The sequence below is a fragment of the Gorilla gorilla genome, chromosome 2 (genome assembly GCF_029281585.2).
Source record: "Gorilla gorilla gorilla isolate KB3781 chromosome 2, NHGRI_mGorGor1-v2.1_pri, whole genome shotgun sequence".
In the NCBI taxonomy this organism is placed as follows: domain Eukaryota; kingdom Metazoa; phylum Chordata; class Mammalia; order Primates; family Hominidae; genus Gorilla; species Gorilla gorilla.
This window is the reverse complement of record NC_086017.1, coordinates 182,278,997-182,300,581: the sequence shown is the minus strand read 5'-3', so window position 1 is coordinate 182,300,581 and position 21,585 is coordinate 182,278,997. Positions and strand designations below refer to the sequence as shown.

At 37.8% G+C, this 21,585-nt stretch overlaps 1 protein-coding gene across 18 annotated transcripts in view; it reads left to right on the top strand.

Moving 5' to 3' along the window:
• TNIK (TRAF2 and NCK interacting kinase) overlaps positions 1 to 21,585 on the top strand; it is a 398,334-nt gene that overhangs the window by 245,304 nt on the left and 131,445 nt on the right. For all 18 annotated transcript variants that reach the window (XM_019024032.3, XM_063704353.1, XM_055381466.2 and 15 more), the window contains 2 exons: positions 3,064 to 3,189; positions 19,833 to 19,943. In XM_019024032.3, coding sequence (XP_018879577.1) covers positions 3,064 to 3,189; positions 19,833 to 19,943 — 237 coding nt within the window. The remainder of the gene's footprint in view (positions 1 to 3,063; positions 3,190 to 19,832; positions 19,944 to 21,585) is intronic.

Sequence of the window (21,585 nt, the reverse complement as noted above, 5' to 3'; positions counted from 1 at the left end):
TAACTCATCTCCCTTGATGGGCCATATTGTGAGAGGCTGAACTCTTTGTGACATGGTTAAATGAGTTCTTGTCTCATCTAGTAAGGGTCTTCCTTCCTATTTCACTGAATAACTTACCGCCATCTCTGTGCCCTAGACTAAAAATCTGGATAAACTGTAGTCCCAAAGGCCTGCTAAATTGCATGCTGACTTAAAAAGTTGCGTAAGATCAAGGATTTATATTTTAGAACTACCTAACCATGTCTTACAGTGGTTCCATAACTGTGTTTGGAAACAGTGCAATTTAAACCTAAAATTCAAGTGACTTACATTTTGGCCTTCCTGCCCTTTTATTTATTTATTTTTTGGTTATGTAGATTAGTAATAACATTTACTTTGTAGTACACTTTATAACGTACATCCATTATCTAAGTACCACAAAATGCTGGGACTTATAATATCTTTATCTCATTATAAATGAGAAAACTTAGGGTCCAAAAAGATAGGCAACTTTCTTGGGATCCTGCAGCCAGAAAGGAATGGTACCCAAACTCAACATGCACCCCATCTGCCCACCGTCTTCTTTCAGATCCCAGACTCAATGCATATGCTGTCCTTGTTGTCATATTGCCTCAGTTTACCTTTGCAAAATGATGGAGAATGTACTGACTTTATTCTGACCTCCAGTACTATTTATTTTGGATTTAATTACATAGTGCCTTCTGTTGTTATTTAACTGTTTTATAAGCTCTTATTTTCTTAATGACATGGTGAGCTTTTTATAGGCAGTCCCCCCCTCCCCTGTCTTTCCCTCATCAGCCACTATCCTGCTAAGAATCCAGGAGGCAAGCGGTAAATACTTGTAGAAGCAGCCTGATTTCTCACTAAGAATGACTGATGCTAAGATTGACAGGCTGCAGTTGGAAAGTGATCCGTGTCTTTTATTACCTCACGTAGTTGCCTTTTTAATGGAAGCAGCTGTCGATGCTGTGCTGCCCACAGAAACCCTCAGGTCGTTTTTCTCCCTTTCTATTTAGGCTTCCCCAAAGTACATCCGCTCACATCCTACATTCGTCCACAATTATTTGGCCCCATACAGCAAGTTTAAAAATAGCCAATGTGCACCATAGTAGACATTGGAGGTGCGCTGCAGGGACCCTTCAACAAGTTGAAGGCTGGCGAAGGTCATTCTCTTCACGACCTGCAGTGAAGGCGGGGGGAGTTTCTGATGGCTGCTAAGAAGAATAGGTGGTCAGCAGTGTGCCTTCCCTTGTCTCGCTCCTTGACTCCCTTCCCCACTGTTTCGGCCACATGCTTCTCCTTAGCTCAGCATCCCAAGCATATATTCTATTTTGAGATTACCTAGTCTTCAGCTTAGTTAAGCCATGTGATATGTAACATGCTTTACTTCTCCTAGGTTTGCAAATCCCCTTTGTTTTTTCCTAAAGCTTATTTTAGTAAATAAGCATGGTCAGCAAATGTCAGCACTTCACTATTCTCCTCACTCTATTCTTACCTGTTCCTTCTAACATCACTAATGCTGCTCTGGGCATTGGGCTCTTTGTAGTTATTTGTTCTTTTAGTTGCATTTATTCACAGGCACTGCTTGGTGCTAGGGATGTTGTAGAGAACAAAACAGGGAGGATTCCTGAGTTTACGGTTCTTACAGACTGATAAGGAGAAGAGACCTTAATCAAATGATAAATGTGGGTGGCAATTCTGATAGGTGCTACAAAGGAAAAGATACATGATGATTCACGGGGCTAGAACCAAACTGGGCAGATCAGGGAGCTTTGCTGGGGAAGGAACTGTAGAACTGAGATCTGAAGATCTGGAGAGGAGAGCTTACAATATATGGAGAAGAGAGTCGAATAATGGGACATACCTCCATACCAATGTCAACAAATACAGCAGGTATGTGAAGGAGTGTAGGGGCTATGACCAGATGCAGTGGGGGGACTTGACATTGCCTGAGAGAATTAAGGAAGAGATCCCTGGTGAATGTCGATTAAACTCAATCAGGAATGGTGAGTAGAGCTTATGTGAAGAAGAGGTGGGGGAAAGAAGACAGCACACGAGAGACTGCAGGAAGTCCCAGTAATGCAGAGACACTGGAAGGAGGCAGTGCAGCCGGAGTGGAGGAGGGTACAGACAAGGGACACCATGGGTAGTTTTTCAGGTCATGATAATGTCACATCTTGCACTCTGGGACAGTCATAGCTTACTGCTGCACCTAAAAAATTATCCTGAGGTAGAAACTTTCTCCCCCAACCTCAACAATAAAACACTCTTCTGCAGTCCAACCAATGTGTATACACATCAAGAAAATAAAATTGTGGGAGGTCACACCGTCTCCACCAGCACTGCCAGGACCTCTGAAAAGGGTCCAGGTTGGTGGACTCCAAATCAAAATTCATAGTGAATGAAACCTGAATATTAAGAAACTAACTCTGTAAGAGAGTTGTCTCTTTTTACATCCTCAGCACCACCACATTTGCCCCTTTCTTTCTAAGGTGAGTTTCCTGAAGGTGAGGTGGGTACTCCTGCTTTGTGAACTTCCTTAGATCTAGAGAACTTACCTTTGCTCCTTTTCCCATCTGACTTTCATCATCTTCAGTCAGGTACTTCAATGAAAGGAGCCTTCAAAGAAAATGAACCTAACAAAATTTAAATCTGAGAGCCCACGGTTTTAATATCTTTCATTTTCCTCAATCTTTCTTATACCAGAGAGAATCAGTAATAGCTACTTGATGGATGTAGTTCCCAGAAGCCTACAGTGAATTTTCTCTCAATAGTCTTTCTACCTTGATCTCTTCTAGGTGAAGAGATGAGGGATTGTTTTGGATGTTTTTGTTTTGTTTTCAAAGAGATTGTGCTATGCCAGTTTGCTGTACAAAAAGAAGAGTCTCTTGGACAGCCAATGTGTTATGTTTTAGAATTGTTCTTTGCCCTCATATGTAATAATTATGCTCATTTGTCAACAAGGAAGAAAAAACAAGAAAAAATTTAGGTGGTGTTGAAGAACAGAATCCTACTAACAACCATAGATTTTCATGACAGAATTTTTATATTGTTCTCATACAGGATGAAGAGGAAGAAATCAAACAAGAAATTAACATGTTGAAGAAATATTCTCATCACCGGAATATTGCTACATACTATGGTGCTTTTATCAAAAAGAACCCACCAGGCATGGATGACCAACTTTGGGTATGTACTGCCGTCCAAATTTGCTTTATTTACATAAAAAACAAACACGGCCAAATGGTTCATTTTTCTATCCTCATGACAAAATTTGATTAACTCCTTCTTTAACCGTTAGCCCCCATGATGCCCGTAACATATTGTTTTCAGGGTTTTCTCCCATTTCCTTGAATATCTATCTTTTCAGGATCTCTAAATGTTCCTTCTATCCCTTAATATGGACCATCCCCAAAGCCAATTGTTAAGTTCTCTTTTTGTTTTTTGTTTTTTTTTCACTAATTGACAACCTTTTATTGTGTTTTATTTTAGGCACCATGGTATTTACATTTTATGAATTGTATCATTTATTTTGCTTCTTTGAGTTAGGTATTATTCTTTCCCTAATTTCTGGAATGATGCAACTAAGGTTTACAGAAAAAATGAATAAACTGTTCCAAAGTCTACATAGCTAGCAGGGATGGATCTAGGATCTAACCAAGCTCTATGCGATTCTCTGTCTATCGCTGATGTGTGGGTGACTGAAACATAAACTTTAACTCTGTAAGTAAAATACCTAATGCAGTGTCTGGTACCAAGTAGGGACTCTGCAAAGGTTGTTTTCCTTTCATGTTTCCCCTAGTCCACTTAGCTATGTGCCACAGTCCTTTATCTCTGACAGTCTAAGAGGCAGCTGTAATTGGCTGTCCCACCAATGAGTTTACTGTGTTTGATACCAAACCCTGTTGCTGCTCTGCGGAGCCTTCCTGGTTTCTGTCCTTGGAACTTTTATTCACTTAGTCCTTCAGCAAGATTATAATGCTGTATTGGTTTGGCCTTCCCTTGCCAATTTTATAATTACCTCCCTAGTATGGGCCCATTCAGTGGAAGCCTGGACTTTACAATGGCCTCCTATGTGTTGATCTACTTTTCTTTCACTCTTTCTTCTTCCCTCTACCTTCTGTCCTTCCATCCCTCCTTCCCCGCTTCCTCTCTCTCAATTTCTGTTCATCCCACATGTCATTGTTATATTAATGCTTCTAAAAATACCTTTTTAACTTCTTACTGTCTTGCTCATTTTCCAGAGGTTTTATATGTGCCTAACACACAAAATTTACTGAATTAGCAAGAGCCTACTATACGCCAAATACTGTGCTGAGCTGTGTGGATCCAGTAATGGCTATTTCATGGAGAATTCCCAAAGTACTCAGCCTTGGGCAGAAGTAACTATTTTAATGCATCAGACATTTCCAATCCAGTGGGGAAGACAGAATATAGACAGTGAATGCAATCAGTGACCAAAAAAGATATAAAAATGTTAGCTCATAAAACTAACAAGATTTTCATGTCATTTAATATGAGTACTCAATCTCTGGAAATGAAAAGAACCATTGGGATTTTTTTTTCATAAGGCTCATCTCCAAATTTAAAAGAAAAATTATTTGGGGGTAAACACATTTTATATAGTTTATATGATTCTAAAAAAGTTACAGTAGGTTTTAATTGTGGCCTCTAAATGTGTAATAGATGTAAATACAAAGATTCAACATATAAAAGTAGTGGGAGAAAATAAATATGACTGGATAATCCTAAAGAGAGATATATGACAACAAAGGGATACACCATAAAATATAATTTTGATAGACTTGACTATATACATGTTTTAAATGTCTTCTTAACAAAAAACATAAAGTAAAAATGCAAATAACTGAGTAAAATATTCATTTTATAATATAATGAGCAAAGAATTTAGCAGCCTTCAGAGATGAAGCATTTTTATAAATCAATAGGAAAAACATTAAATTACTAATAGCAAGATTGAGTTAAGGAAAAGGTTACAACCAAAAAAGTAAGCAATATCAATTATCAATAAAGGTGTATTAAAAGGCTATTCTTACTAACAATAGAAATCCACAAGAAAAAAATAGATACCATTTCTTGCCTAGTAGACTGGCAAAGATTTTTTTTTAATTATAATGTCCAGAATGGACACTCATACCCACTGCTCATGGAATGAACACTGGTCCAACTTAAGGGCAGTTGGCATACACACACACACCCCTTCCAAAGCAAACGCCTTACTTTTGACTCCCTATTTTCACAGGCAGGAATATGTCCTAAATCAGGTCACTTATTTAGGTAACTACATAAGGATGTATGTAGAAGTTAACCAATAGGGAGTCACTTAAGGGACATTGCAGACATTTAAAATGATGTAGCTCTGCATTTATAAATGGATAAGCATTAACAATTGTAGTAGGGGCTGGGTGCGAGGGTGGCTTACGCCTGTAATCCCAGCACTTTCGGAGGCTGAGACGGGTGGATCACTTGAGGTCAGGAGTTTGAGACCAGCCTGACCAACATGGTGAAACCCTATCTCTACTAAAACTACAAAAAAATTAGGTGGGCGTGGTGGTGGCTGCCTGTAATTCCAGCTACTCCAGAGGCTGAGGCAGGAGAATTGCTTGAACTTGGGAGGCGGAGGTTGCAGTAAGCCGAGATAGTGTCACTGCACGCCAGCCTGTGTGACAGAGTGAGACTCTGTCTCACACACACACACAAAAATAAAATAAAACAGGACTTTGTAAAGCCTTTTGAAGAGGTTATAATTAGATATAGTATGTTTTCATTTTTGTGGAAAAAATACACACGTAGTAACTTGGTGGGGATATCTGATATAATGTATACTAATTGTGTTGAAAATATTTGAGGTAGTAATTTCATTTTAAAAGCATTTTTCTTTTTTACATCTGCTTTTTTTTTCTCTAATATTTCTCTTCAGTACATTTCTTTTAGAGACAGGGTCTTGCTGTGTCCTCCAGGCTGGAGTGCGGTGGCACCGTGATAGCTCACTGTAGCCTTAAATACCATAGCTCAAGCGATCCTGCCACCTCAGCCTTCTGAGTAGTTCTGACTGCAAGTGCACGCCACTATGCCCAGCTAATTTATTTATTTTTTTGTCTCACTTTCTTGCCTAGGCTGGTCTCAAACTCCCGGTCTCAAGCGATTCTCCTGCCTTGGCCTCCCAAAGTACTGGGATTACAGGTGCAAGCCACTGCACCTGGCCTGAAATTTCTCTTAAGTTCAGCATCTGAACCCTTTCTGCTGCTTCTTTTGTTATTGCTACCACTGGGCTGTTCTTGCTCCTCATAAAAGACTGTCTGCTCTCTGAGGGCAAGGATTGTGTCTTTTGCTTCCCTCTGCAGCATTTGGAAGGCACTGGGTAATATGCTGACAAAATCATTGGTTTATGAATGAAAATTATATTGTTAGAACAAAACCTGGTTGCAACAGGTACTTTTGAGAGCTCAGTTTCCCTGAGGCCTGCAGATTCAACAGGATATGATGAGGTGGCATGAGTTAAGATATCTTTGTGTTTCCAAAGGACTTCTACATTGTCAACAATTTAGCATTTTAGCAGTGACTCTGAATTGCCAGAAGCTGCAGCAGATGACACGTAGAGAATGATAGCTATTATCCTCCAGCTCATTATCAGCACCCTGGAAGTCCCCCTTGCTCTCCCTCTCAATCACTGCCACCTCAAGGAAAATGGGTATTTTGACTTTTTTTCTCCCAGTTGTATTAAGATATAATCAACAAATAAAAATTGTATATTGGCTGGGCATGGTGGCTCATGTCTATTATCCCAGTACTTTTGGAGACCAAGGCTGGGAGGGTTGCTTGAGCCCAAGAATCTGAGACCAGCGTGGGTAACATAGTGAGACCTCATTTCTACCAAAAAAATTAAAATTAAAAAAAAAAAGAAAAAGAATTTGTATATTGTTGGTGAGGATGTAGAGAGAAGGGGACCCTTGTATGCTGTTGGTGGAAATGTAAGTTGGTACAGCCGTGTGGAAAATACTACAGAGGTTACTGAAAAAATTGGAAATAGAACTACCTTATGATCCAGAAACCCCACTTCTGGGTATATATCCAAAGGAAATAAAATCAGTATCTCAATGAGGCATCTGAGCTCCTGTGTTCATTGCAGCATTATTCAGAATAGCCAAGGAATGATAGCTATTTTATAGTTGTCTGTAGAAAGGTGTTTTCTTTGGTCAGGGCTATGGTTCTCAATTAAAAAAAAAAAAAAAAGCATGAATGTAGCTTTATAACCAACTCCCAGCTTATCACCTGAGCTAGAACAGCTATTTCTAGATGAGCCACACCTAGCTATTAATTTCATTCATTTTGTGAGATGGGCCAGATAGAATAGTTGGTTTTCATGTTAAGTTGAATTATTAAAATTGGGGTAATTGGGGTGTTTATTTACAAATCGTTGGTTGAGGGGAGGAGAGGGGTGGTTAATAGGGCTTGACTCTTTTTTGCCTTTTTCCAGATCCTGAGATGTTTTAAGGTGGAAGAAGAATTAGTCATGATAGACTTTGCTGGGTCCAGTGAAGTTAATTGACTTTCCCTGGGCCTCAAAACTCATTAGTGGATGACGCAGGACCAGATTGCAGACATCCTAAAACATAACACTTTAGCTTGGTCAGAAGTTCTGTGAAAGCCCCCTGGAAGTTTTTGTTAAAAACTGAGCAAAATCTTCAGTCCATTTTCAGATAGGTACTTGGAGAAAGCAGCACACCTGCTGGCATCTGCATGGTGTTAATGGGAGGTATTGTACTATGGAAATGAGTCACTTCCCACTAGTTCTCACCCTGGCCAATTGCTGTTCTCATGGAGATGGCTGCTGTTGCTGGGAACCAAAAGCCTGATGTGTATGTGTTCATTTATTTACTCCCCAGTCATTCATTCATTCTTCCATATATATATATATATATATATATATATATATATGTTATATGTATATATACATATATGTATATATATATGTTATATGTATATATACATATATGTGTATATATATGTTATATGTATATATACATATATGTGTATATATATGTTATATGTATATATACATATATGTGTATATATATATACACACACGAACATATATATCTCCATATATTCATTTATTTGTCTGTGTATACATACATATGTATATGTATATATTATCATATCATCATATATATACATGGCTAGTATAGATACATATATATACTGGCTAGGCACAAGGCACTCTTCCAAGCACTCAGGATATAACAGTGAACAAAATTTATGAAAGTACTTATTTTAATGCAGCTTACATTCTTGCTGTAGACTACAAACAATAAACATAATAAATAAGACAATTACAGAGGATGCTGGATGCTAGTAAGTACCTGGTAGAGTACTAATTGGGAATGCAGGTAAGGGTTGCAAAGTGTTATGGACTAAACATTTGTGTGCCCCCAAAACTCATATATTGAAATCCTAACTTTCAATGTGATGGTATTAGGAGGTGAGGCCTTTGGGAGGTGATCAGGTGATGAGGGTGGAGCCCTTATAAATGGGATTAGTGCCCTCATAAAAAGAACCCAGAGAGCTCCCTTGCTGTCTTTCTGAGAAGTTAACAGTCTGCAACCTGGAGCCAGATCATGCAAGGCTTTGCAGGCTATTGGAAAGACCTCGGCTTTTACTCTGTGTTAGGTGGGAGAGCCATGGAGGGTTTTGAACGTGGAGTGAGGGGGATGGGATCTGACCCACATACTGAAGGGGTCACTTCAGTTGCTGGCTTGCGAATAGACCAGATGGGCCAAGGAGAGAAACAGGAGACCAGTTAGGAAACTGTTTTAGTAAGTGAATCCCCTTCCTGAACTTGATGAAGGGGGGATCTGCAAGTAGTGAGCACTTCCAAACTGGACCACATGGGGAGGAATTCTGCCATCACATTCAACTTACCCCACTTCAATTAAATGCAATTAACTGCAGGTAACAAAATGTGGAAGTTACAGGTCCTACATTCTGCCAGGTTTGAAGGACAAAGGGCCTAGCACTCGTCAGACTCGCGTCTATGCAGAGGGCTGCTCTGACCATCCCTTCTAGCAATTGTCTAGTAGCTTCTTTGTTACCAAAGATGAAGATAAAAGCTATGGAAGGACTCATAAGGGCAAGAGCGTCATTTCTTTTCCTAGTTGATTGATGTGGTGACAAATCAAAAAAGAACTAGGAAGAAGAAAGACAGAAACATAATAGTTAGGAAATTAATATCAGATTACAATATTGGTGGGAACACAGTCATAGAATATAACAGTACATACTTATTCCAAGGCCTCTGACTCACTAAATTTGGGGCATTCTGTGTTAGTAAGAACAATGGTAGGAAATATTTATCACCTGCTTACCATGGGCCAAGTACTATGCTTGTTTACTTTGTCATATTATCTTATTAGATTTTTGCAGCCATTCTGCAAATCAAGTATTATCCCTACTCTGCAGATGGAGGAAACTGGGCTCAGAGAGTCCAGAAGTTTGTCCAAGGTCTTATAGCAAGTCCGTGATGAAGCCAGCATGCTAGCTAACCCCAAGCTGTCTGATTCCAGAATCAAGCCCTTAAACCCTACACTCTTCTCCTTTGGTCATGAAAAATAGTTCTGATATCAGAAGCTGATGTTCTAAATAGGATTGAAGATTTATGTTTAAATAAATTTAGTTTAACTTCACCTTTAATCTGTACTCCTCTATTTACCCAATATTCAAAGAGCAAGTAAGACCTGTTAGCTACTAATAAGAGTGCTGTAAACTCTAAGAAATACATTTTGAAAAGTGCGTTAGGTTCTTTGGGAATGTTTTATCAAATAATTGCAAAGGTCATAGATAGTTGACTCTTCGGACTAGTGGCATTTTGTTAGGATTACGTTTATATAAAAATATTATGAATTATATAGAGGCATGGCCTAAAGCAACTAAAAGCAGCACTTTCTAACATTTATTCCCTGTATTCAGACTATGTGAAATAGTCCCCAGATATTTATTTTGCTATGGCTGGAGGACAGGTTTGCATATATCCCACTAGCCAATGTATGTCCTGTTTCAGGTGTCTGATTGAATTATAATCTGTATGAATCCTATCAGTCTTGTTGTAGAGATAAACTCTTGTTTAGCACTAGCTCTTTGTGGAAATACAACTACTTCAGATAATGGCCAAGTAATTCTCCTTTATCAACTGCTCAGGGTCTGATCCGGAAATCAAAAAAGGGAGCCCTTTCAATAAAGATTCTGATCTCTCGGAAACAAGGCAAGCTCTGACACACAACATCTCATTCTGCTGCCTATCAGCGATGAGAGGCTCTCCATTTTGCTGCATGCCATTCAGACACTGGGAGGGAGGGAGAAATACTGTTTAGTAAATGAACTAATTTCTCAAAAATTACAATGTGAACTCACATATTTTGCTGTCTTTTTTGATACCACCATAATACAGGGCTAGAATATCTCGTAACAGGAAATAAATTTGTAATCATCTTCTGAAATGTAGGGTGGTCAAGTAAGATAGCAGATTTTTGCCCTGTAGTGGCTCAATAAGCTATTCATCAAGTTTTCACACAGTACACTTGCAGAGCCAAGAGTTAAGAAATTATACCGTGTGCGTTTTAAGGACAAAGATTCTGACAGCCTGGGAATCTGGAGACCCAGAGTCAAACCTCGGGAGAACCAATGTGTCTGGCATTTGGATTCTACTTTATAAAAATGATAATATTAGACTAGTTCTTAGTTGGCAAACTGGCAGCCTAGAGGCTAAATGCTGCCATGATAAATATGTTGAGTTTGGTTCACATAAGGTGGTGGTGGTTTAATTATGCCAACATTAGAAAATTTGAGCAGTTTCACAGAAAAGTCTGGATTCTTGAAAAGTTTTGAAAAATCAAATGATCTAGAAATATTGGGCCTGCAATTTCAAATAGTAGCAGTATTTTAGAGCAGTGTACCAGCTGTTTAGAGGGCACATATCAAATTTGCACCAGAGGCCCCAACGTCCCCTGTTGTCTTCCATACATACTCAATTTCATGTATTCACATTACTTGCCCAGCCCCTGTGTAAGATCATCTCAGAATAAGATACTGGGATGAACTAAGAAACAAACTCATTCAACTACCCATGAAAGGTCCTTTTTAGACTCTGCATTGATGTTGGCCACAACTCCTAAACCTAATTCTGCAGTATTTTGGATTTACATTGCTATAGCGTCTTGGCTTGGTAAAAATAATGCCCACTTCAATTTTGATTGTTTTAACATTTAAATGTTAGGTACTGCAGATAATGCCATTAAAAATTTAACCACCCTTGTGTGACCTGGAGGTTGTAGGAAAAAAAAAATTAACCACTCATAGCTGAATCCTTTGAACAGTTAAAATTTATCTTTTGTTAATGCTGTGTATCAGAAATGAGGCTTTTAAAACTTGTTTTGATTAGTGTTTGTTACTTTTATAAGTAAACAGCTCCTTTCCTTCATATACAGAGCCTACGTCACTTGTCTGGAGGAGTTATTTAGTCTTGTTATTTGTGAGCAGAAATTTTTAAAAGGTTGAATTTGGCAAATATAGATATGCCTAACATGGTAAGAGGAATGATTGTAAACAGTCTCCCAGTTTCAGAGCTGCCACATTGCAAGACCTATAGAGACACAAGGTAAGTTACGTAGATACAAACACAGATCTGAAGCTACACGTAACTTAATACCTTGCAACTGGTGTGTGTTGAACTTTAATAGAGCTATTTTATGAATTAATGGGTGATTCTTTGATAAGAATGTGCAATTGATCTCTTCTTTTGTCCCAAAGAATTTCATTTGAACTTTGTTTAAACTTCTTTTCATCTAAGCAAAAGGAAGTCTTGATATGTACCCAAAGTTATTTTGCTAACGGTCCATACAACCCTTTTGATTCCTTTTTTTAGATAACTTTTGAGCCAAAGTCTATGTTCCTATTTATGTTGTGTTTCTCAAAATCTTCAGCAATCAAGATGATTAGTCCTAAATGCTCTAAAGCTAGCAATTTCTTTTCTTTTCCTATTTTCAACCTGTCTGAAAACTGGCTCACCGTTCCTCACCCCACATTCTTCTATTTGGGTGTAACATTCCGAGATGCAGAGTTGCAAATTTCTTCAACCTTAAAGTTAGCTTCTATGATTGGATCTTTGGACAAAATTGACATGTAGTGACTTACTCCTACCAAAAAAAAAAAAACATATATATATATATATGCAGAAAATTTTGCATTCATATTGTGGAATTTGAGTCCAGACACCAAATACAAGATGCAGCTAATGTCCGTAACGTTTCTTTAAATGCTATCGTACTGACTCTGGGTTGTCTGTCTCTTTAGACATAGGCGACTTGAGCATTTGTAGTGGGCCTGTCCTTTGGGCAGACTTGTTGTTGCTAAAAATACTAGTTGGCTCGGTATATTCAAACTGTCTTTGCCATGTTCAAGGCATAGAGTTGTTCACTATCCAGAAGCTTTATTACAAAGTCTAGGACACTTCCTATCCTTGGAACTCATCTTTTTGTCTTTGGAAGTCTTAAAATTTATAGTTCAAGCATTCTCTTTCCCAGTTTTAAAATATAATTCAGAAGCCAAGAGTTTATATATATATATAGATAGATAGATAGATAGATAGTACATGCTAGTTTAAAAATGAATGTAAAAGGCCATTAAAGTTGCTTTTTAAGATTTGAAATTCCCAAGCTTTACTTCAATTGGTTGAAATGATACATGTATTCAAATGTATACCTACCAATTTTTGTATTTTGTATTTCTATACACATATTTTATATTTTGAGACTTAAACTACCTTTTGCACATAAAGCAGCCTTCTGTACCAAAGTTACTGAGTTTGGACTTTGTTTCCACCATCATAAATCATGCAGATGAGATCTGTGGTTATTTTCAGCCACACATGATGAAAATACTCTGTGCCTCATTGATGTTTCTGGGTTAAATCTTTGCAGAATTGTGTTCTTGGAAGTTTGTTCTTCCTATTATTTATATTTATTTATATTTATTTATTTATTTATTTTGAGACGGAGTTTCGCTCTTGTTGCCCAGGCTGGAGTGCGATGGCGTGATCTCGGCTCACCACAACCTTCACAGCCTGGGTTCAAGCAATTCTCCTGCCTCAGCCTCCCGAGTAGCTGGGATTACAGGCATGCACCACCACGCCTGCCTAATTCTGTATTTTTAGTAGAGATGGGGTTTCTCCATGTTGGTCAGGCTGGTCTTGAACTCCTGACCTCAGGGGATCTGCCCACCTCGGCCTCCCAAAGTGCTGGGATTACAGGCGTAAGCCACTGTGCCCAGCCCCTATTATTTTCTTAGGGTGCCCTTTAAACTGCTTGGTGCAAACCCTTCTCACTTTAGGAAGACCTTCATCTTCCCGCTTGCACCTCTTCCTGCCCCCTGCCTCCAACCCCTCCTTTTACCATAAAAGAGAAGGGATCTGTTAGTAGTCATTTATTCTTGTGGGTGACTGACTAGTGACATTTGGGAGGAATTAGTTCCTGTCAGGGTATTCTGGGTAAGTATCTGCAATTGTAAAATAACATCCCAAGACTTTGTTTCTCATTACACGAACTTAAAACCAATAAACTAGCAAGGGAATGAATACTTTAGGGACCCCAGGAATCATCCAAACCTTTGACTGCCTTTGAGAATAAATCTTTTAAAATTCTTTTAGAGGTTATTAGGGCTGGAAAGGGAAGTTTAGAAGCCACCACATCTGGTGATTCCATGCTAAGGGCCCCCTGTCTCTTGTGAAGAGATAACCTCAAGCGCTGACTCAGTATTCTGAAATGTCTTCTGGAATCAGCTGAGGCTGAAGACCCTTTACTTAAATATTGTCCTGGAGAGGGGAGAAGCACAGGAAGGCATACTAAGTAACCCCCGACCAACCTCTACGAGAAAACATCCTACGAGAAACATGACAACTGACAAAAACTGCTGACAACCATGAAAATTGTGAAGTGTCAGAACTCTTTGGCTTTTAAAAATTAACCTTTGTTATTTAGATAGTAATAATTACCCATGTCTAAATAATCCAAGCAATTCTTTTCTCTAATAAGTTGGTTGCTCCACACTGTGCTTTTTTTGGACACCTCCTCCAGTCTCAGGCCTAGTCCTCATCCTGCCCCCAACCACCTTCAACTTGACCTTCCTTCTTTCTTCTCAAGTGGTATGCATGTTTATTTAAGTTTCTGACCCAGTTATTTATTTAGGCAGTGTTGAGTGAAAATTTCAAATATAAGATTCCTTTAAAATTCCCCCACCCCCTATCACCCCTGCCTTCCAGATAAAAAGATCCATTGCCCTGGAATGCACCACTGTGTCTTCTTGCTGTGTGGTACAAATGTAAAACAAAAACAAAAACAAAAACATGTGTCCCTGGTGCTTTTTCATTAATAGAGGTTTTAGAAAAATGTGCCCAGTGCCTTTTACAAACATCTTTCAGCCCTGTCTCTTCACCATCCAAGTGAAGTGGACGTTGGGGAGGTATTGATGCTATCTTCCATGTCAGAAACTCTTTCTTTTTGCATTTTTATAAATGCAAAATAGACCAAAGAATAGAAACATCATAAATACATCTTGAGATTTTTGGCTGCTAGCAGCATTATATCCATAGTCACAATTAATGTTCACATCAAACCTATAAGGTTGATGCTTTTATTTTGTATTTTATCATAGTGGTAGTGGTGGGGAGAGAGACATTGCTAAGCCCAGGGTGGTTAGGGAACATACCCAAGGACACATAACTAGTAATTGAGAGAGCAACGTGCTTTCACCCTGCTCATGTTACTTAATGAGTGTAGACTATGGATAAAGTGCAGACTGTAAGCTCTATTTCCAAATACAGAAAAAGGAAGTTAGGTGAAGAAGAATTAACGAAGCATTTGTAAATCGCTTCACCCAGTGCCTGGCACTTGGTAAATTCTCAGTAAATGTTAGAAAGTATTATTATCCCGGTATAAACTCTTTGAGAACTTTCTTTCAGGGAGAATTTTAATGACCCATTATTTCTTACTAGTGAGATGTGAAGTTATTGACTTATCACTGCTGAGCTTGGCATGTTGAGCTCTGTTTCTGTTTATTAATGTGATGAGGTTACTTATGGGGAGGGAGGATCCCTGCTGTGTGGTGGCAGTAATTATCAGCATTGCTGTGTGGCTGTAGGAACCAATTGCTAGCAAGTGCTGTTTTTTTTCTTTTTTTTTTTTAAATCCCATTATATAATTTAACAATCATTTTGTTCCATAGTGAGAGGAAAAGAATTTAGCAGCCTTCAGCTGGAGCTGAATGGGAAAGCAAATTATAGAAATCACTGACAGTAGTGCCTGGCTAGAGTAGGATTGTTTCCTACTGAATATTTGAAAGTATGTTGTCCAATCTAATTTTGAAAGACTCGAGTCACTGGGCTTCCATTGCCTTCCTTGGGAGCTATAATTACATGGCCTAATAAAGCTCAGTGGTGGGACATTTTCCCCAGCTGATACAGGAGCAATGGATGTATTCACAGGAGGCCTGGTCAATGTACTTTTCAAAATGGGATTTAGAGAAGGGACACAAACATGTTTTGCTCACTCGGGAAAATATTCATTTCCTGCTACCAAAAGATGTTTCTTTGGTCCATCCTGCTGGCATTGAACCCTGATTTGCTATATAATGGGACTTTCTTTAACTTTGTATTGTGGAGAATCCTAAAAATACACAAAAATAGGCAGAACAGTATAATGAACACCTATGCACCCAAAACTAGCCCCAACAGCCTTTAATCAGTGGCCAATTCCACCCCATCCACATGTCCATCTATGTTGCCCCTTCTAGTTATTTTGAAACAAAACGTACCATTTTTTAAAATTCTGGTAACATAAACATAAAATTTACCTAAATTTTAACTACTTTAGAATGTATAACTCATTATCATTAAATATAGTCACAATGTTATGCAACCATCATGAGTATCTAGTGCCAGAACATTTCCATCACCCCGAAAGAACACTGTGTACCCATTAAGTAGTCATTCCTGTTACCCCCTACCCCCAGTCCCTGGCATCCACTAGTCTGCTTCTGTCTCTATGGATTGCCTATTTCGGATATTTCATGTAAATGGAATCGTACAATATATGGCCTCTTTTGTCTGGCTTCTGTTTTTTTTTTTTTTTGAGACAGAGTCTGGCTCTGTCACCCAGGCTGGAGCACAGTGGTGCAATCTCGGCTCACTGCAAGCTCCGCCTCCTGGGTTCATGCCATTCTCCTGCCTCAGTCTGGCTTCTCTTTTACTTAGCATAATGTTTTACGTGATTCATCCACATATCATGCATCAGTATTTCATTCCTTTCCATGGCTGAATAATATTTTATTGTATGGATATCCCACATTTTGTGTACCTGTTCTTCTGTTGATAGACATTTTGTTTTTTTCTGCTTTTTGTCTATTGTGAATAGTGCTACTTTGAACATTCATGTACAAGTTTTTGTTTGAACACCTGTTTTCAATTCTTTTGAGTATACTTCTAGAAGTGGAATTGCTGAGTCATGTGTCAATTCTATGTGTAACTTATTGAGGAACCCATTAACTGTTCACCGCAGTAACTATACCATTTTACATTACCATTAGCAGTGTATAGAGGTTCCAGTTTCCCCACATCCTCACCAATACTTGTGATTTTCTGCCTTTTTTTCTTCTTAAATTAACATCCATCCTAGTAGATGTAAAGTGATATCTCATTGTGGTTTTGGTTTGTATTTTCCTAATGACTAATGACATCAAGCCTCTCTACATGTCATTGTTAGCCATTTGTATATCTTCTTTGGAGGAATGTCTATTCAAGTCCTTTGCCCATTTCTAAATTGGGTTGCTTGTCTTTCTGTTATTGAGTTGTAAGAGTTCTTTATATATACTGGATAGTAGACCTTTATCAGATATATGATTTGCAAATACTTTTCCCATTCTTTGGGCTGTCTTTTCACTGTCTTGATAGTGTCCTTTCATTCACAAATGCTTATAATTTTGATAAAATTAATTTTTTCTTTTTTTTTTTATTTTGGTGCTTGTGCATTTGTTGTCATATCTAAGAAGCCATTAGTAAATCTAAGGTCAAGGAGAGTTACCCCTATGGTTTCTCCTGAAAGTTTGATAGTGTTAGCTCTTATATTTAGGTCTTTGATCCATTTTGAGTTAATTTTTTTGTATAGGGTGTGAGGTAAAGGTTTAACATCATTTTTTGCATGTGAATATCCAGTTGTCTCAGCACTATTTGTAGAAGAAACTGTCATACAATTTTATCCATAAGTATTTCAGCATTTTTCTCTAAAAGATAAGAACTTCTTTTTACAAAACTACAGTACCATTATTACACTTTAAAAATACTGGCCAGGTGTGGTGGCTCAACGCCTGTAATCCCAGCACTTTGGGAGGCCGAGGAGGGCGGATCACAAAGTCAGGAGATCGAGACCATCCCGGCTAACATGGTGAAACCCCGTCTCTACTAAAAATACAAAAAAAATTAGCTGGGCGTGATGGCGGGTGCCTGTGGTCCCAGCTACTCGAGAGGCTGAGGCAGGAGAATGGCGTGAACCCAAGAGGCGGAGCTTGCAGTGAGCCGAGATCGCGCCAGCCTGGGTGAAACAGTGAGACTCCGTCTCAAACAAAAAAAAAAATTAACCAGATTTCTTGAGTATCATCAAATATCTAAGTCTGTATTCAGAATTGTAATTATCTCAAAATGTGTAATATCTTTTTTTAAAAAAATTAATATCTAAATAAGGTGCACCCATTGCAATTTGTTGGTCTATCTTTTTAAGTGTTTTTAAATCTATAGGTTTTCTTTGGGTCTCTTTTTTTCTCCCTTGCAGTTTATGTGTTGAAAAAACTCTTTGTCTTGACTAGTATCCCGGTCTAGATTTTGTTGATTGTATCCTCATGATGTTACATGTTCCTCAGTCCTCTGAATTTCCTGTAAATCAGTGGCTGGAGCTAGAGGCCTGATCAGGTTCAGATTTTTGTTTTTATTTTTGGCAGTACTACTTCCTAGGTAATATGCGTTTTTACCAAAAGGCAAATTCTATTTACTTATTTATTTATTTATTTATTTATTTCTATTTACTTTTTAAAATGTTAACAGTCATTGATGATCACTGCCTGAGTCTGCTAGCTTATTAGGAGGCACAAAATGGTGGCATTCTTCTACTATGTCTTCTTCATTTATTAGATGGAATACCTACTTTTTTATGAAGAGAAACTTTCCCTCTTTTATTATTCAACTACCCAGTGGTAAGATTTGTATTAAAAAGGCAGTATAGACTCTTCAGTCTTTCCTTTTATTTGCCAGCTCTTAGTTAGTTTGTTATTTTTTTCTAACAGTGCCAGTCATATTCTTTGGGTGGTGGGGGATGACCTTGTTAAGGGATTTAATTAAGCACATTTAAAGTGTTTCCACACATTACAGCTATTATTCTTATCAATGCTCAAATTATCCCATCTTTCACCACTGGGAGTCTCTTGAAATTGAATCCTTTTTGACATGATTTTGTGGTCTTTGATAGTTTCTGGGCTATTACATATTGTAATTTCCCAACTTTTATCTGGTTGGAATGTAGTCTACTTGTGGCACTTCCCAAATTTCCCTATAAGCACTTATAGGTCTTGAAACTTCCTTGGCTTCTTGGAGAAGGTGGGAAGGTTTCCCTAGCCGTTGTGGAATCATAAGAAGACAAGTCAGAACAGGCTTTGGAAACTCACTCATGAAATGAGTTTCATGAGATTTTATTTAGTTTCTATTAGGTATACAAAGAAAAAGAAAATATAACTTCTGCCTGAAGATTTTGGAGCCCGATGAGGTATCTTTTAGGACCTGGAAACATAGTGCTGATATCAGGAATGTAGATTTGGACAAAGCCAAAGCCATCAATGTGGTTTTATTGTGGCTCCATTTTAGTTCTGTCTCTACTACCAAGTCAGGAATTGATTGCTAGTTATTCTGAATTCTTTTCATATAATTATATAAAATATATAAGTACCTAATAAGATGATCTTTGTTGAAGATATTTTTGAAGGTAAAAGTCTGGAAATGGATCTGTTTTTCTAAGCCTAGAAAATGCATGTAAAAGCACATAGATGGCTTTTTTCTCAAATGGTCTCTACATCCCCATTGAGTAAGGGTGATGTTTATTTTCTGCCTATTTTGTAAGTTGCTAAGTAGTGTAATGAGTTTATATTTATAGAGTGCTTGGAGCTTTTGCATGAAAGGTGCTAAATTAGAGTTTATTGTTTATTGAATTTATTTGATGTGTCCAACCTCCTGGGAACATTCGCTGAAGTTAATTAAAAACAGATAGTTCCCACACTGACAGCTTACAGTGCCACTTACAAACCAGTAACATAAACAGTGTGCACTTTTGTAACCCTAAGTTGGGACACCTAGAGAACCACAGTTCTTTCTGATAGGGGAATAATCCTACTTTTATGTGAAAATTTGACTGCTGAGTTAAAACAGAGATATTCTCAATTTTGTCTGAGTCACCTACCTACTCCCATTAAAAAAAATACTTAGAATATGGAGAGTTTCCTCAATTTTCAAATATAACTTTCAAGTTGAAAAATTTAAAAATAATGCTTCCTTTGTATCATTTTGGGAGTACATGAAGGTAAAAGCTTGTGTTTTATATATTGTTTTATGATTACTTTTTCTTTGCAGGAATGGCATTCCAAAGCAGCCAATTGCTTGTGCTTTCTTACCCCAACTTAATGGAAGCTGTGAAGCATCATTAAAATAATGGCTTGTTTGCTTCCTTTGCCAGTTGGTGATGGAGTTTTGTGGTGCTGGCTCTGTCACCGACCTGATCAAGAACACGAAAGGTAACACGTTGAAAGAGGAGTGGATTGCATACATCTGCAGGGAAATCTTACGGGTAGGTTACGAATGGGGACTGGCCCACCTCCCGAAGTCTTCAAGCAACACATGATATCTTATGAGGGATTGAATTTTTTTCTGACTTTCCAGTGAAATTCATAAGCATGTCAAAAACCCTTTAAAAGTTTATCCTATCAGTGGTGGTGGTGGTGGTAGTGGTAGTTTGGTGTGAAGGTCTGCTCTGATGGAAGTGAGCGCCATTCTGGAGATAGGCCATGAGCATATTTTCATTTAGGTTGGCATTGGGTGATTTCTCTTAACAAGGGATTCATTTTCAATGCTGTTTCCAATTAGAAACCTGATTTTAGATCATAAAGACAGTGTTCCACTTAGGAAATGAATTATTTTAAGAGATATTTTAATCACTCATTTAAGTTATCTGTTTGTGAAAGTTAACAATTAATATATTATCCCTAATGGTGTAATACCTTCCCACCATATAAAGTTTATAAGGATTGTGTGACTTTAGTCATTCCTATACATACAACCTAGTTTAACCAATTTTACCTTTAAAAAAAATCTTTGTGACCTAATCACTTAAACTAATCAAAATAGCTGAACAAGACTGCCTGTTTGCCCAGTTTTCCCACACATCCCCCAATCAGGAAATCTAGACAATAGTATCATATTTGCTGAGCTGAGTTCAGGAAGAAGAAAGTAACTGGGCATATTTTAGTTCATTCAGACTAGCTTAATCATCCCTTCCTACTAATATGGAGGTTATTATATGTCTACTGAGCATTCTTATTAAATCTTCCTGGCCATTGTTATTTATTTATAAGCTCTGCCTTCTTAATTTAAGGCAACAAAAGTTAAAACTTTTTTTACTGTGTGTTCAAGATATGCCTTTGAGAGATAGATTGTATGCTTTGGGTAGATGGATGAAATGGATAGAAGTTAAAAAAGAAGGAAGGCATAAGAAGACGATGTCTGTTCATTAAATGCAAACCAAATTAGGCAAAAGGCAAATAGAAAATGGAATTTTAAAATTATAACGTTGATGTGAATGACTTCTATCCTGAAAACTACAAAATATCACTGAGAAATATTAAAGAAGACCTTAATAAATGGAGGTGTACATTATTTCACAGATTACCCAATATTCTAAAGACATCATTTCTACCCAGTTTGATCCATGGTTTCATTGAACTTCCAATTAAAATTCCTATAGGTATATTTGTGGAAATTTATAAAGCTGATTTTCAAACATTATATAGAAATGCAAAGGGCCAAGAATAACCAAGGCAATCTTGAAGAAGAAGAACAAAGCTGGAGAATTTATGCTACCAGTTATCAGGATTTATTATAAAGCTACTAATAAATTAAGACAGAGTAGTATTGTTACAAGATTAGACAATGGCCAAAGGAACAGAATCAAGGGTCCAGGAACAGACCCACATCGTATGGATGATACCTGGTCTGTGTCAAAGGAAAGGGTGCTTTTATCAGTAAATAGTACTTGATCAATTGAATATCCATAAGAAAACATGAAACCTGACACCTGCTACATACCATATTCAAAAATTTATTCCAGCTGGGTTATAGATATAAATGGGAAAAATATAAAAATTAAAGCACTTAAGAAAAAACACATACATACATGGCTTGGGATAGGCAAAAATATAAATTATATGTTTTGT